General features: G+C 32.9%; 1 protein-coding gene across 7 annotated transcripts in view; it reads right to left on the bottom strand.

The window, feature by feature from the left end:
- Positions 1-18,496, bottom strand: part of LOC122402804 — a 183,480-nt gene that overhangs the window by 18,895 nt on the left and 146,089 nt on the right. For all 7 annotated transcript variants that reach the window (XM_043405908.1, XM_043405904.1, XM_043405906.1 and 4 more), the window contains 2 exons: positions 3,081-3,191; positions 2,117-2,341 (listed from right to left, as the gene is read on the bottom strand). In XM_043405908.1, the coding sequence (XP_043261843.1) occupies positions 2,117-2,341; positions 3,081-3,191 (336 nt within the window). The remainder of the gene's footprint in view (positions 1-2,116; positions 2,342-3,080; positions 3,192-18,496) is intronic.

Below are 18,496 nucleotides of genomic sequence, written 5' to 3'. Positions count from 1 at the left end.
CCATACGTGGGTCACAGAAGTTTTAACAGTGAAACTAAAACAATTAATTTTGAAGTTAAAATGTTAAAGAAAATCAATTTTAATAGGCTTCGTAAATTTTAACGAGATTACCAAAGTAACTGGTAGGACAACTTTCAAGTTGTGTAATTAACAATTGTCTGAAATCAAAGTTTTGGTCTCATTGACAATTTTAGGATTTTAGACTGTCAAAGTGTTAATGTAATAGAAATGTCATATTTTCTTGTTTTATGACGACGATCACGATTTCAAGGGCAACCAATCACAAAAGTGTTTGGGTTAGGTCTGGGTTAGGTCTGGAATAAGTCTGAATTAAGTCTGGGTTAGGTCTGGGTTAGGTCTGGGTTAGGTCTGGGTAAGGTCTGGGTTAGGTCTGGGTTAGGTCTGGAATAAGTCTGGGTTAGGTCTGGGTTAGGTCAGGGTTAGGTCTGGGTTAGGTCTGGGTTCGGTCTGGGTTAGGTCTGGGTTAGGTCTGGGTTAGGTCTGGGTTAGGTCTGGAATAAGTCTGGGTTAGGTCTGGGTTAGGTCTGGGTTAGGTCTGGGTTAGGTCTGGAATAAGTCTGAATTAAGTCTGGGTTAGGTCTGGGTTAGGTCTGGGTTAGGTCTGGGTTAGGTCTGGGTAAGGTCTGGGTTAGGTCTGGAATAAGTCTGGGTTAGGTCTGGGTTAGGTCTGGGTTAGGTCTGGAAGAAGAATTATATTTTCTAATTAGCAAACTCGTCTTTTTAAGAGTAAATTAAGACCTAACCCAGACCTAACCCAGACTTAATTCAGACTTATTCCAGACCTAACCCAGACCTAAGCCAGACCTAACCCAGACCTAACCCAGACCTAATCTAGATCTAATCCAGACCTAACCCAGACCTAATCTAGATCTAATCCAGACCTAACCCAGACCTAATCTAGATCTAATCCAGACCTAACCCAGACCTAATCTAGATCTAATCCAGACCTAACCCAGACCTAATCTAGATCTAATCCAGACCTAACCCAGACCTAATCTAGATCTAATCCAGACCTAACCCAGACCTAACCCAGACCTAATCTAGATCTAATCCAGACCTAACCCAGACCTAACCCAGACCTAATCTAGATCTAATCCAGACCTAACCCAGACCTAATCTAGATCTAATCCAGACCTAACCCAGACCTAACCCAGACCTAATCTAGATCTAATCCAGACCTAACCCAGACCTAACCCAGACCTAATCTAGATCTAATCCAGACCTAACCCAGACCTAATCTAGATCTAATCCAGACCTAACCCAGACCTAATCTAGATCTAATCCAGACCTAACCCAGACCTAACCCAGACCTAATCTAGATCTAATCCAGACCTAACCCAGACCTAATCTAGATCTAATCCAGACCTAACCCAGACCTAACCCAGACCTAATCTAGATCTAATCCAGACCTAACCCAGACCTAACCCAGACCTAATCTAGATCTAATCCAGACCTAACCCAGACCTAATCTAGACCTAATCCAGACCTAACCCAAACCTAACCCAGACCTAACCCCCGTTATCAGCGATGAATTGGTCTGGATTAGGTCTGGGTTAGATCTGGGTTAGATCTAGGTTAGGTCTGGGTTAGGTCAATTTTAATTTAAGTTAGTTAGGTTAATTTTAATTTCTTCATAAAACAGAAAGGTAGAAAAATGGTAAAACTCACAGATTATGGTGGTGGGTTAGGTCTGAGTTACGTCAATTTTAATTTAAGTTAGGTTAATTTTAATTTCTTCATAAAACAGAATTGTAGAAAGATAGTAGAACTAACTGATTATGGTGGTGGGTTATGTCTGGGTTAGGTCTGCTTAGGTCTGGGTTAGGTCAATTTTAATTTAAGTTACTTAGGTTAATTTTAATTTGTTCATCAAACAGAAAGGTAGAAAAATGGTAAAACTCACTGATTATGGTAGTGGGTTAGGTCTTGGTTAGGTCTGGGTTAGGTCAATTTTAATTTAATCTAAGTTAGCTTAATTTGAATTTCTTCATAAAACAGAAAGGTAGTAGTAGTAGTAGTATGGATTTATTGTTTCCCCTTAGGGTTACATAGTCTCTCCCATAAAACAGAAAGGTAGAAAGATGATAAAACTAACTGATTATGGTGGTGGGGCTGTTGCCACAGTCAGCTTCTATCTTGACAATAGGCAGAGTGCTCTGTTGCTTCCTTTTACTTTCCGTGAGGACCAACCTTGCTCCACCGATGTCGCCGAGAAGCTGAAGAGAGGGTGGCGGCGGCGGAAGTAGAAGAGGCGGCGGTGCAACGTTTCCGTTATTGTGATTCGAGTAATTTGGCCACACTACTGCCTGCTGCATTTGTTCTGTTCGTGAAAAATTGTCATTCCAACTATTTTAAGATACGATGAAACCGTGTAAGAATTAAAATTGTATCGAAAATGTGATATTTATTGGTTTTCAAAAATCCACTCTATTCTGAAATACATGTTTATTATAAAAATTATTAAATTCATATGAATTCAATAATATTCATTTTATAAATTCAATAATATTCATTTTATTAATTCAATAGTATTCATTAATTCAATGTTTCAGTCGATTACTGATCCTCTTTAAGGTTAGCATAATTGTACAATAAAAATATAAAAACTATTCACAATAATGGCAAAAAAAAGTGTAGATAGAAGAAATTATAAAATGCATAAAATATTTCTCAATTAAACTTATGTGAAATAACAATGATTTCTGACTAGAAAAAGAATTTTTAAAAACAATATGTGACTAATAATAATAAATACAAATTCTTACTTCATGAAAGCAGACAAAAGCAGGTCAAATAAATGAAATTTCAATATTATCTATTGATTTAAATTCCTGAAATTTTGTTAACACTTTACCGACCGGTAGCGGTTGATTATCGGTCGGTAAGCGTTGGTCGGTAAAACAGTCGATTAATAGGCTATCGGTCGGTAAAGTGTTAATGGTTAAATAAATTTTAATTCAAGGTCAAATAAATGAAATTTCACTATTATTTATTGATTTAAATTCCCGAAATTTTGTTGTTTATTTATCTGTTATTTATGCAAAATTGTTGATAAATACCTGCAGCATGAATGAGAAGAAGATGACCCGTCGTTGGATCTCTGACCAATTGCAGGCCACCTTGAAGCCCAACGCCCATTTGTGGAAAACCGACAGGTTCCATCGGCATTGCTGCAACATCAAAGAACCATAAGACCACGGAGAATAAAAATGCTTAAAATAATAATTACTCTAGTCAGATCATGCCTACGGTAATACTAAAATAAAATCCTCGTTGCAAAATTCGTTTTATTTACCGTATGTTAATTTTAACTTACATTTATCTTGATTTTATTTCGTGTAAACGTTAATTTCATTTGAATCGAAAAAATGAAAAATCTTTTATTATGTAAAACTTATCTTCATAATCATGCATTTTTAAATATGTCTGAACCGCTTAGCCGTGTTACTGTCGATACAAATCTCTTTCGGAAGTAATTCAATGAAAGTCTCAAATCGAAAACAGAAGCGTTTAGTCATGCGTGGTTTCTCCCGACAGAAAGCAACTATGAAAGGTTCGGTGTATCAACTATCGTAACGACAAAGAGCATTTCCATTATCATCGAACCCATATATTTTTTTCACAACTTTCGATTCCGGCGAAGAAGTTCCCCGGTTGACTTCCGGGAACTGCCATCGCTGCAAATTAAAAACCATTTTTAACCCGGACTGAAACGCACGGAAAGGAGAGCGTTATCCGTGCCACCGTCGCCTCCGATCATGATCAAAGAATCGACAGATAGCCGAAAAATCGGCCAATTCGAGGGCAGAGAATACGCGAATGATTTCAGAATAACGGCGAAACGCGAATATAGGGATCCTGGTTGTTCGGCTAAATGTCACTCGGTCACTGATGGAGCTCTCGGTCATCCTTGAAAAATGGGGATGAATTTCATCCCGAAATCAACGCCTCGGAAACGTTGCACAGAAAATAATGGTAGAGGAACAATGTTCAATGATTTCAGCGTCTCTGATCTTCGATCAGACCCATTTTCTTTCCTAAGATTCAACGATCCACCAACAATATGCAAATTTTCCACCATCTTGTGCTTTGGACGAGATGCGAGTACATTTCGAGACGTGTTTGGAAATAAAACACGTTTAAATGTTGTGTAATTCAAAATGAATACACTTTCGTATTGAAAAAAATATGCTTTGAATATCTCGAACCAGTCCTGACATATACATCCGCGATGATGCAATTCTCTCGCGAGAAGCTTCGCCACCTGGCGGTGACATCGCAGTACTGCTACTGGCGAGGAATCGCGCGGGCCGTTAAACCTTTTTTCCCCGTGGAAAAATTTCACAACTTCTTGAATTTTTTCCCCGAAAGTGGGTAGAATTTCAACGATATGTCTAATGACCAAAAATGATTGTAATTAACCCCTGCAATCAAAAATAATTTTTTTAGAACGATTTCAAAAATATTGGTACCTACCCCCTATCGATTTTTCTTAAAAATTCGTTTTTCATTTTTAATAAATTTGGTTGGCGCTGTACAGAAAAGTTGTTTAATACTTTTTTGCAGATATCCATGAGCTCTAGTTCCCCTTCAAATTTCAATGAAATCCGTCGACTATTGTAAGAGTTATGGCAGTTTGAAAATTGGACCATGTTTTATGGGGGTTTTCTCATTTTGCGGGGTGAAGCATCAACTTTTCGAATATTTTTGGAATTTCTACATATTCTCCATTAAAATACGCGTCGTTTGCCTTTTTAAACATTAAAATCCACCGATCCGTTCAGGGGTTATGATGTTTTAAAGATTTGCATGAAATTTCAGGGAAGCATTTTCGTTAAGGAATTTTTTTCTCGAAAATGGGTAGGATTTCGAGGGTATGTCTAATGAACAAAAATGATTGTAATTCACCCTTGCAACCGAAAATAATTTTTTCAGGAAGATTTGAAATTTTTTTTTTAGTTAGGCACCTACCCCCTTCGATTTTTCTTAAAAATTCGTTTTTCATTTTGTATAACGCCCTACAGAAAAGTTGTCTAATACTTTTTTGTAGGTACCCATGAGATCTACTTCAGAAAAAAATTTCAATGCGACACCTTTACTATTGTAGGAATTATGGCCTTTTGAAAATTGGACCGTTTTTAGGGGTTTTTTTCTTCATTTTACAGGGTTAAGGAACAAATTTTCGAATATTTTTGGAATCTCTACATATTCTCCACTAAAATACGCGCCGTTTGCATTTTGAAACTTGAAAATCGTCCAATCCGTTCAGGAGTTATGACATTTTAAAGATTCGCATGAAATTTCGGGGAACCATTTCTCAGGCCTCTGATTATATTTTCGTTGAGGAATTTTTTTCTCGAAAGTGGATAGGATTTCGGGGGTAGGTCTATTCACCAAAAATTATTGTAATTGACCTCTGTAACCGAAAATAATTTTTTTAGAAGAATTTGAAATTTTTTAATTTCGTCGAAAAATTTCACATCTTCTCGAATTTTTTTCTCGAAAGTGGGTAGGATTTCGAGGGTATGTCTAATGAACAAAAATGATTGTAATTCACCCTTGCAACCGAAAATAATTTTTTCAGGAAGATTTGAAATTTTTTTTTTAGTTAGGCACCTACCCCCTTCGATTTTTCTTAAAAATTCGTTTTTCATTTTGTATAACGCCCTACAGAAAAGTTGTCTAATACTTTTTTGTAGGTACCCATGAGATCTACTTCAGAAAAAAATTTCAATGCGACACCTTTACTATTGTAGGAATTATGGCCTTTTGAAAATTGGACCGTTTTTAGGGGTTTTTTTCTTCATTTTACAGGGTTAAGGAACAAATTTTCGAATATTTTTGGAATCTCTACATATTCTCCACTAAAATACGCGCCGTTTGCATTTTGAAACTTGAAAATCGTCCAATCCGTTCAGGAGTTATGACATTTTAAAGATTCGCATGAAATTTCGGGGAACCATTTCTCAGGCCTCTGATTATATTTTCGTTGAGGAATTTTTTTCTCGAAAGTGGATAGGATTTCGGGGGTAGGTCTATTCACCAAAAATTATTGTAATTGACCTCTGTAACCGAAAATAATTTTTTTAGAAGAATTTGAAATTTTTTAATTTCGTCGAAAAATTTCACATCTTCTCGAATTTTTTTCTCGAAAGTGGGTAGGATTTCGAGGGTATGTCTAATGACCAAAAATGATTGTAATTCACCCTTGCAACCGAAAATAATTTTTTCAGGAAGATTTGAAATTTTTTTTTTAGTTAGGTACCTACCCCCTTCGATTTTTTTTAAAAATTCGTGTTTCATTTTGTATAACGCCCTACAGAAAAGTTGTCTAATACTTTTTTGTAGGTACCCATGAGTTCTACTTTAGAAAAAAATTTCAATGCGACACCTTTACTATTGTAGGAATTATGGCCTTTTGAAAATTGGACCGTTTTTAGGGGTTTTTTTCTTCATTTTACAGGGTTAAGGAACAAATTTTCGAATATTTTTGGAATCTCTACATATTCTCCACTAAAATACGCGCCGTTTGCATTTTGAAACTTGAAAATCGTCCAATCCGTTCAGGAGTTATGACATTTTAAAGATTCGCATGAAATTTCGGGGAACCATTTCTCAGGCCTCTGATTATATTTTCGTTGAGGAATTTTTTTCTCGAAAGTGGATAGGATTTCGGGGGTAGGTCTATTCACCAAAAATTATTGTAATTGACCTCTGTAACCGAAAATAATTTTTTTAGAAGAATTTGAAATTTTTTAATTTCGTCGAAAAATTTCACATCTTCTCGAATTTTTTTCTCGAAAGTGGGTAGGATTTCGAGGGTATGTCTAATGAACAAAAATGATTGTAATTCACCCTTGCAACCGAAAATAATTTTTTCAGGAAGATTTGAAATTTTTTTTTTAGTTAGGCACCTACCCCCTTCGATTTTTCTTAAAAATTCGTGTTTCATTTTGTATAACGCCCTACAGAAAAGTTGTCTAATACTTTTTTGTAGGTACCCATGAGTTCTACTTTAGAAAAAAATTTCAATGCGACACCTTTACTATTGTAGGAATTATGGCCTTTTGAAAATTGGACCGTTTTTAGGGGTTTTTTTCTTCATTTTACAGGGTTAAGGAACAAATTTTCGAATATTTTTGGAATCTCTACATATTCTCCACTAAAATACGCGCCGTTTGCATTTTGAAACTTTAAAATCGTCCAATCCGTTCAGGAGTTATGACATTTTAAAGATTCGCATGAAATTTCGGGGAACCATTTCTCAGGCCTCTGATTATATTTTCGTTGTGGAATTTTTTTCTCGAAAGTGGATAGGATTTCGGGGGTAGGTCTATTCACCAAAAATTATTGTAATTGACCTCTGTAACCGAAAATAATTTTTTTAGAAGAATTTGAAATTTTTTAATTTCGTCGAAAAATTTCACATCTTCTCGAATTTTTTTCTCGAAAGTGGGTAGGATTTCGAGGGTATGTCTAATGAACAAAAATGATTGTAATTCACCCTTGCAACCGAAAATAATTTTTTCAGGAAGATTTGAAATTTTTTTTTTAGTTAGGCACCTACCCCCTTCGATTTTTCTTAAAAATTCGTGTTTCATTTTGTATAACGCCCTACAGAAAAGTTGTCTAATACTTTTTTGTAGGTACCCATGAGATCTATTTCAGAAAAAAATTTCAATGCGACACCTTTACTATTGTAGGAATTATGGCCTTTTGAAAATTGGACCGTTTTTAGGGGTTTTTTTCTTCATTTTACAGGGTTAAGGAACAAATTTTCGAATATTTTTGGAATCTCTACATATTCTCCATTAAAATACGCGTCGTTTGCCTTTTTAAACATTAAGATCCACCGATCCGTTCAGGGGTTATGATGTTTTAAAGATTCGCATGAAATTTCAGGGATGCATTTTCGGTAAAGAATTTTTTTTTCGAAAATGCGCAAGATTTCGGGGGTATGTCTGTTCACCAAAAATGATTGCAATTGACCCCCGCAACGGAAAATAATTTTTCCAAAACGATTAGAGAACTTTACAAGGATCTTTTCTTTATTAAGTTTCCAATCGATCACATTATGAGCTACCCAGAGTTCTGAGTTTTGCGAATGCAACTTTAACACGTGTTTTATTTCCATTCGTTCCTCGACGTCCATATTTTCGACAGTTTTCAGACGATTTAGACCTTACAAGAGACACCCAAGTATTAATATCGGCAGTAACTATACATTCTGACGTTCGTTTGGTCGACGAATTACGTACGTCGCGAAATAGTGTGTTCACACTATTCGATCACTGAAAACTTGTAAAGAAGAAGCCAGTAATTCCCCGGGCGAGAAACAACAAGAGTTCAGAGAAGATCGAAGATCAATACGGTCCCTCAAATTGCACTCTTCGAAACCATTTAATAGTTTCACCGATCGATTAATAAAAATCGATCAAAAATATCAAATCCTTTATGGACGAATAAAGACGAAAACAAGAAGTACGAGATCCAATCTCTAATAACAACGACCAACGTGTTAATTAGACCACAATTAGGGCTGTTTAGGGTTATCTAGGGTTATTTACCAGCGAATTAGTCACTGAAATCGATCCCACCGGTAATGATTCACGAAATCACGAAAATTTTACAAAGTCATGCTTGTTATTCGGAGAATTCCGTATTGGTCGGGTAAATAATAGAAATGGCGGCGACTTTTCCCGGAAAATATTTTTCACCGTCGAAACAACGAGCCAACGTTGGTAAAAAAGATTCCCACGGATTAACTAAATGGCGGTCACGGGGGCTTGCAAATAAATATCCGATTACTGGAATGATTTATCCGACCGCGCGATTCGCTGGAGATTTCACACAAAAAAAAAATAAAGAAAAAAGAGAGCAACGTTGTGTAATGCTTGCTAATTCACGGAATTGAACGAAACCGATAAATTGCGAGCACGGTGAACGCGGGAATTTAACTTTGGTAATTATCCAGGGCTAAGTTTCGTTATAGTCTGACGCTAAATCTTGTTCCGCGATAAATTTCACGAAAAATGAACTCCTGGACATTAACAGCGTACGATATTAAGCTGTTCCGTCGAGTCTTTGCGTTTTTATATACTTTAGATAAATAAAATTGAGTTAAGTTAAGTATTAATCGGTCGGTAAGCGTTGGTCGGTAAAGAAGTTGATTAATACGCTATCGGTCGGTAAGTGTTGGTCGGTAAAACAGTCGATTAATAGGCTATCGGTCGGTAATGTGTTAACATGAAGTGTAATGATAAATGAAATATTGCAATGGTGCATAACTATAGCACCGCTATAATTTTCAAGAGTTTTGTAGTTGTAACTAATGATTTCTAAATGTTGATAATACCACGTGAAAGGGGCTAGAAAAGAATTATAATCAATGGAAAAAATAGAAAAATAACATTTATTTAACGTGAAGTATAATAATAAATGAAATATTGCAATGGTGCATAACTATAGCACCGCTATAATTTTCAAGAGTTTTGTAGTTGTAACTAATGATTTCTAAATGTTAATAATACCACGTGAAAGGGACTAGAAAAGAATTATAATCAATGGAAAAAATAGAAAAATAACATTTATTTAACACTTTACCGACCGGTAGCGGTTGATTAATCGGCTATCGGTCGGTAAGCGTTGGTCGGTAAAGAAGTTGATTAATACCCTATCGGTCGGTAAGCGTTGGCCGGTAAAACAGTCGATTAATAGGCTATCGGTCGGTAATGTGTTAAGATGCAGTCGACAATTCCAAAAATTATTTTAATTAACATGTTGATTACGTTAACAAAGTGTTTCAATGTCCAAATCTAGAGGTTAAGTGGATGAAGCGACAAGGTCTGCATGACGTATCAATTTGTCAACAAATTGGTCATTAGAGAATTATTCAATTACATAACTAAACTGCGTCCTTCAGAAGGAAAGAAATTGTCAATTCTCGTAGAACACTATGAGGTAGCATTTCTACTTGTTAGCACGATCATACGTGAAATATAAAATGACGTTCCTAAACTTAATCATTAGAACATAAAATAGACTATAATTCAGGAACTAAGCAAAGTAAATCATACCTTTATATGAACTTTTATTTTTCGGTGTTAAATTTATCCATAAAGCTTTACTTATTAAAATATTTGCAAGTTTGTACAAATTTGTGTATTTTATAAAGTGGTTCTCGATTTAAAAAGAATATCTATTGGCAAATCGTGTCAAATAGTGTTACATAAAAGGTCAGGATCATGTTTCATCAGATGCTGCATATTAATGAAGTAGAAAGTACTCTGAGCCAATACTTAACACCTTACCGACCGGTAGCGGTTGATTAATCGGCTATCGGTCGGTAAGCGTTGGTCGGTAAAGAAGTTGATTAATACCCTATCGGTCGGTAAGCGTTGGCCGGTAAAACAGTCGATTAATAGGCTATCGGTCGGTAATGTGTTAATATATTTAATATGTTTTAGAATTATTGACAATCTTTTGAATGATTCTGAACGACTTTCTTTTTTGAAAAAAATGATTGTAATTAACCTTCGTAATCGAAAATAATTTTTTCAGAAAGATTTGAAGTTTTTTTTCAGTCGAAAAATTTCACCCATTCTCGAATTTTTTTCTCGAAAATGGGTAGGATTTCGAGGGTAGGTCTATTCACCAAAAATCATTGTAATTGACTCACGCAATCGAAAATAATTTTTCCAGAAATATTTGAAACTTTTTTTTAGTTAGGTACCCTACCCCCTTGTCGATTATTCTTAAACATTCGTTTTTGATTTTTAGTAAATTTGTTTTACGTCCTACAGAAAAATTGTCTAATACTTTTTTGTAGCTACCCGTTAGCTCTACTTCCTCTAAAAATTTCAATGAGATACCATTACTATTGTAGGAGTTATGGCCGTTTGAAAATTGGACCATTTTTAGGGGTATATTTTTTCATTTTACGGTGTCAAGAAACAACTTTTTCAATATTGTTAGAATTTCTACATATTCTCCACTAAAATACGCGTAGTTTGCCTTTTTAAACATTAAAATCGTCCAATCCGTTCAGGAGTTATGACATTTTAAAGATTCGCATGATATTTCAGGGCACCATTTCATGCCTCCATTATAGATTTTCTGTAAGAAATTTTTTTCTCGAAAACCCGTATGATTTCTGGGGTATGTATAATGACAAAAAATGATTGCAATCGACCCCTGTAACTAAATATAATTTTTTTAGTAGGATTTGAAATTTTTTAATTTCGTCTAAAAATTTCATACATTCTCGAATTTTTTTCTCAAAAATGCGTACGATTTCGTGAATACGCATAATGACAAAAAATGACTATAATCGAGCCCTGCAACTGAAAATAATTTTTCCAAAACGATTCGAAATAATTTTTTTCGCTGAGAAATTTAAGCACCTACTGTCGATTTTGCTTAAAGTTTTTGATTTTTAATAAATTCGTTTGACGCTGTACAGAAATTTCGTCTAATACTTTTCTGTAGCTACCCGTTAGCTCTACTTCCTCTAAAAATTTCAATGAGATACCATTACTATTGTAGGAGTTATGGCCGTTTGAAAATTGGACCATTTTTATGGGGTTTTTTTTTTCATTTTACGGTGTCAAGAAACAACTTTTTCAATATTGTTAGAATTTCTACATATTCTCCACTAAAATACGCGTAGTTTGCCTTTTTAAACATTAAAATCGTCCAATCCGTTCAGGAGTTATGACATTTTAAAGGTTCGCATGATATTTCAGGGCACCATTTCATGCCTCCATTATAGATTTTCTATAAGAAATTTTTTTCTCGAAAACGCGTATGATTTCTGGGGTATGTATAATGACAAAAAATGATTGCAATCGACCCCTGTAACTAAATATAATTTTTTTAGTAGGATTTGAAATTTTTTAATTTCGTCTAAAAATTTCATACATTCTCGAATTTTTTTCTCAAAAATGCGTACGATTTCGTGAATACGCATAATGACAAAAAATGACTATAATCGAGCCCTGCAACTGAAAATAATTTTTCCAAAACGATTCGAAATAATTTTTTTCGCTGCTAAATTTAAGCACCTACTGTCGATTTTGCTTAAAGTTTTTGATTTTTAATAAATTCGTTTGACGCTGTACAGAAATTTCGTCTAATACTTTTCTGTAGGTACCAATGAGCTCTACTTCCTCTAAAAATTTCAATGAGATACCTTTACTATTGTAGGAGTTATGGCCGTTTGAAAATTGGACCATTTTTAGGGGTATTTTTTTTCATTTTACGGTGTCAAGAAACAACTTTTTCAATATTGTTAGAATTTCTACATATTCTCCACTAAAATACGCGTCGTTTGCCTTTTTAAACATTAAAATCGTCCAATCCGTTCAGGAGTTATGACATTTTAAAGATTCGCATGATACTTCAGGGCACCATTTCATCATGCCTCCATTATAGATTTTCTGTAAGAAATTTTTTTCTCGAAAGTGGGTATGATTTCTGGGGTATGTATAATGACAAAAAATGATTGCAATCCACCCCTGTAACTAAATATAATTTTTTTAGTAGGATTCGAAATTTTTCAATTTCATCTAAAAATTTCATACATTCTCGAATTTTTTTCTCAAAAATGCGTACGATTTCGTGAATACGCATAATGACAAAAAATGACTATAATCGAGCCCTGCAACTGAAAATAATTTTTCCAAAACGATTCGAAATAATTTTTTTCGCTGAGAAATTTAAGCACCTACTGTCGATTTTGCTTAAAGTTTTTGATTTTTAATAAATTCGTTTGACGCTGTACAGAAATTTCGTCTAATACTTTTCTGTAGCTACCCGTTAGCTCTACTTCCTCTAAAAATTTCAATGAGATACCATTACTATTGTAGGAGTTATGGCCGTTTGAAAATTGGACCATTTTTATGGGGTTTTTTTTTTCATTTTACGGTGTCAAGAAACAACTTTTTCAATATTGTTAGAATTTCTACATATTCTCCACTAAAATACGCGTAGTTTGCCTTTTTAAACATTAAAATCGTCCAATCCGTTCAGGAGTTATGACATTTTAAAGATTCGCATGATACTTCAGGGCACCATTTCATCATGCCTCCATTATAGATTTTCTGTAAGAAATTTTTTTCTCGAAAGTGGGTATGATTTCTGGGGTATGTATAATGACAAAAAATGATTGCAATCGACCCCTGTAACTAAATATAATTTTTTTAGTAGGATTTGAAATTTTTTAATTTCGTCTAAAAATTTCATACATTCTCGAATTTTTTTCTCAAAAATGCGTACGATTTCGTGAATACGCATAATGACAAAAAATGACTATAATCGAGCCCTGCAACTGAAAATAATTTTTCCAAAACGATTCGAAATAATTTTTTTCGCTGAGAAATTTAAGCACCTACTGTCGATTTTGCTTAAAGTTTTTGATTTTTAATAAATTCGTTTGACGCTGTACAGAAATTTCGTCTAATACTTTTCTGTAGCTACCCGTTAGCTCTACTTCCTCTAAAAATTTCAATGAGATACCTTTACTATTGTAGGAGTTATGGCCGTTTGAAAATTGGACCATTTTTATGGGGTTTTTTTTTTCATTTTACGGTGTCAAGAAACGACTTTTTCAATATTGTTAGAATTTCTACATATTCTCCACTAAAATACGCGTCGTTTGCCTTTTTAAACATTAAAATCGTCCAATCCGTTCAGGAGTTATGACATTTTAAAGATTCGCATGATACTTCAGGGCACCATTTCATCATGCCTCCATTATAGATTTTCTGTAAGAAATTTTTTTCTCGAAAGTGGGTATGATTTCTGGGGTATGTATAATGACAAAAAATGATTGCAATCCACCCCTGTAACTAAATATAATTTTTTTAGTAGGATTCGAAATTTTTCAATTTCGTCTAAATATTTCATAACCTACTACAATTTTTTTCTCGAAAGTGGGTAGGATTTCTGGGGTATGTATAATGACAAAAAATGATTGCAATCCACCCCTGTAACTAAATATAATTTTTTTAGTAGGATTCGAAATTTTTCAATTTCGCCTAAAAATTTCACTCAATTATTAAAAATTCTCTGATAAAAATCGAATATCGACGAGCACGCAAAGACCCCAAACGGAACACCCTAATATTAGCAAAAACAAACGAAACAAACATTAATTGGAATTAATACTGATGTGCAAATTAATCATATCGAAGATTATTGGTAATGTACGATTGTACGCCGCTCTTTTCTCCCACAGTATCAACTTCTGGCAAATAAATGACACTCGTACCGCTTCTCGTGTTTCTCGTTGCTACTTTCTCTCGTTTTCGACAACACAACGCGATCGATATTCTTTCGTCATTTCTATAGTAATTCTTTAGATAAACGAGATATCCGAGCTACGCTCGTCAAACACTGGGGCTTGTCACATTCGACGAAAGTCTCTATTTACACCGCACGATGGTATTTATCCCCAAATGGATACATACGGGTACCATGTAACCGGATACAAGTCAAATGTCTCAATGGCCAGAGAGGGTATGTCGCAAAAATGTCGGCGAATGGTTTAATGGTCACAGAAGCAACGTATTTACGACGTAATATTTAAACGTGATATTAGTTTTGTTTTTGTGATCCGTTGGAAGGCAAACATTTATGTTGTTTATACTACTTTATACTAACCTTGGCGATTTCAATTTCCTGATAGTATTTTCATACCATTAGCATTAATCAGGTTCAATTCCCCAGTAATTTATCATCAAAACAATACTTTAATATTGGGTATTAATTTAAGTTATTAGCTATAGTTATTAGTTATCAGTTATGGTGTCGTTTGATTCAGACAATTTTTATAAAAAATATTTCAAAATGTAATTTCGTAACAAATATTTCAAAAAGTAATTTTGTAACAAATATTTCAAAAAGTAATTTTGTAACAAATATTTCGGAAAGAAATTTTATAAAAATGATAGATTAGTCTGAAGTGGTTTAATTAGATTATTAACAACATCAATTATAGTGTTGTTTTTTGGACCAGAGAATTTCATAAACATATATTTCGAAATGATCGATTTTAGTCTGGAAACACGTTTTAATTAGTTATTACATTTTTTTTTTTTTTTTTGATAGATACACAATTTTAATTTAATTTTAATACATAGACACTTTATTTGGAAGTTAATAATCACTTTTATGTAAGAATTTTATAATTAAAAACTTTATTATAATTATATTAAGAGAAAAAACTTTTATGGTCGTCCCGGGGAATCGAACTTGGGCCCGCTGGGTGGGAGTCGACTACTTTACCACCACGCCCCATGGTGGTAACACGTTTTAATTAGTTATTAATTGTCAATTATAGTGTTGTTTTTGACTCAGACAATTTTTATAAAAAATATTTCAGAGAGTAATTTTATAGAAATGATAGATTAGTCTGAAATGGTTTAATTAGTTATTAGTAGACTGCGGATATTTATGCATTTATGGGAAACTTAGATTGTCAAAAAACTATAGCATGCACTTAATATGCAAAAATATAACAAATACTTCAAGTAAGATAAGAATTATTGTATTTAGGGGTTGAAACAACCCTCTAGAAAGCTCTTATTTTATCAATTCTATTAATAAATATATGAATTTGCATGAAAATCCGCAGTCTAGTTATTAGTAATATTAATTATAGTGTTTTTTGATTCAGAGAATTTTATAAAAAAAAATTTGAAAAAGTAATTTGATAAAAATGATAGATTAGTCTGAAATGGTTTAATTAGTTATTAACAATATTAGTTATAGTGTTGTTTGATTCAGAGAATTTTTATAAAAATATATTTCGAAATGATCGATCAGTCTGAAACGTTTTAATTAGTTATTAATTATCAATTATAGTGTTGTTTTTGACTCAGACAGTTTTTATAAAAAAATATTTCAGAAAGAAATTTTATAAAAATGATAGATTAGTCTGAAATGGTTTAATTAGTTATTAACAATATTAGTTATAGTGTTGTTTGATTCAGAGAATTTTATAAAAAAATATTTCGGAAAGAAATTTTATAAAAATGATAGATTAGTCTGAAATGGTTTAATTAGTTATTAACAATATTAGTTATAGTGTTTTTTGATTCAGAGAATTTTATAAAAAAAAATTAGAAAAAGTAATTTGATAAAAATGATAGATTAGTCTGAAATGGTTTAATTAGTTATTAACAATATTAGTTATAGTGTTGTTTGATTCAGAGAATTTTTATAAAAATATATTTCAAAATGATCGATTAGTCTGAAACGTTCTAACCTGTTCGACTTCTTCGATAATAAACAATTCAACTTATTTTTAATATTGTAATATAATATCAACGTTAAAGTTGTTTAGAAATGTTTAGAATTAATATTTTTGATAATTTAAATTAGTAATACTGTGTCAATATTGGTTTGAGTTTCTGTTTTTTTTTTTCCCCGAAGAAAAAATGGTTTCTAGATTATTTGCCATCCCGAAAATTAAGCCGCCATTTTGCAATATTTCCACCTATTATTGAGATATTGGTTTGAGTTTCTGTTTTTTTTATTTTTCGAAGAAAAAATGGTTTCTAGATTATTTGCCATCCCGAAAATTAAGCCGCCATTTTGCAATATTTCCACCTATTATTGAGATATTAATTTGTAAGAGATTACGTGTCATATAGATCTCGTTTAATTTCATTCTTTTGTTTCATGGGTACTCGTAAACACAACATAACCTATGTCAGTGTTTTTCAACAGTAAAATTGTTCAGATTTTCAAATTTTCAACAATATTTTTGAACAATAATCGAGAAAAGATTCATTTGCTTTTCAAAGTCCTGAATTCTCACAAAGAATAGAACAAATACTTTTAATTAACAAATTCATTTATACAAATTCCATGAAATTAAGTTTGTCATCATTTCTTTAATAAGATCTTCAGATTTTCAACAATGTTTTCGAACAATAATCAAGAAATGACTCATTTGCTTTTCAAAGTCCTGAATTTACACAAAAATTAGAATATTTTTAACTGAAAAATTCATTTATACAAATTCCATGAAATTAAGTTTGTCATTATTTCTTTATTAACACTATACCGACCGGTAGCGGTTGATTAATCGGCTATCGGTCGGTAAACGCTATCAGTCGGTAAGCGTTAGCCGGTAAAACAGTCGATTAATAGGCTATCGGTCGGTAATGTGTTAATATCTTCAGATTTTCAACAATGTTTTTGAACAATAATCAAGAAAAGATTCATTTGCTTTTCAAAGTCCAGAATTTTCACAAAGAATAGAACAAATACTTTTAATTAACAAATTCATTTATACAAATTCCATGAAATTAAGTTTGTCATCATTTCGTTAATAAGATCTTCAGATTTCCAACAATGTTTTCGAACAATAATCAAGAAATGACTCATTTGCTTTTCAAAGTCCTGAATTTTCACAAAAATTAGAATATTTTTAACTGAAAAATTCATTTATACAAATTCCATGAAATTAAGTTTGTCATTATTTCTTTATTAACACTATACCGACCGGTAGCGGTTGATTAATCGGCTATCGGTCGGTAAACGCTATCAGTCGGTAAGCGTTAGCCGGTAAAACAGTCGATTAATAGGCTATCGGTCGGTAAAGTGTTAAGATCTTCAGATTTTCAACAATATTTTTGAACAATAATCAAGAAAAGATTCATTTGCTTTTCAAAGTACTGAATTTTCACAAAGAATAGAACAAATACTTTTAATTAACAAATTCATTTATACAAATTCCATGAAATTAAGTTTGTCATCATTTCTTTAATAAGATCTTCAGATTTTCAACAATGTTTTCGAACAATAATCAAGAAATGACTCATTTGCTTTTCAAAGTCCTGAATTTTCACAAAAATTAGAATATTTTTAACTGAAAAATTCATTTATACAAATTCCATGAAATTAAGTTTGCCATCGTTTCTTTATTAACACTTTACCGACCGGTAGCGGTTGATTAATCGACTATCGGTCGGTAAACGCTATCAGTCGGTAAGCGTTAGCCGGTAAAACAGTCGATTAATAGGCTATCGGTCGGTAAAGTGTTAAGATCTTCAGATTTTCAACAATATTTTTGAACAATAATCAAGAAAAGATTCATTTGCTTTTCAAAGTACTGAATTTTCACAAAGAATAGAACAAATACTTTTAATTAACAAATTCATTTATACAAATTCCATGAAATTAAGTTTGTCATCATTTCTTTAATAAGATCTTCAGATTTTCAACAATGTTTTCGAACAATAATCAAGAAATGACTCATTTGCTTTTCAAAGTCCTGAATTTTCACAAAAATTAGAATATTTTTAACTGAAAAATTCATTTATACAAATTCCATGAAATTAAGTTTGTCATCATTTCTTTATTAACACTTTACCGACCGGTAGTGGTTGATTAATCGGCTATCGGTCGGTAAACGCTATCAGTCGGTAAGCGTTAGCCGGTAAAACAGTCGATTAATAGGCTATCG

This window comes from Colletes gigas, unplaced genomic scaffold, assembly GCF_013123115.1.
Source record: "Colletes gigas isolate AHSC1104 unplaced genomic scaffold, ASM1312311v1 Colletes_gigas_Sc00040, whole genome shotgun sequence".
Classification (NCBI taxonomy): domain Eukaryota; kingdom Metazoa; phylum Arthropoda; class Insecta; order Hymenoptera; family Colletidae; genus Colletes; species Colletes gigas.
The sequence above is the reverse complement of the archived record's forward strand: the minus strand, read 5'-3'. Positions and strand labels throughout refer to the sequence as shown.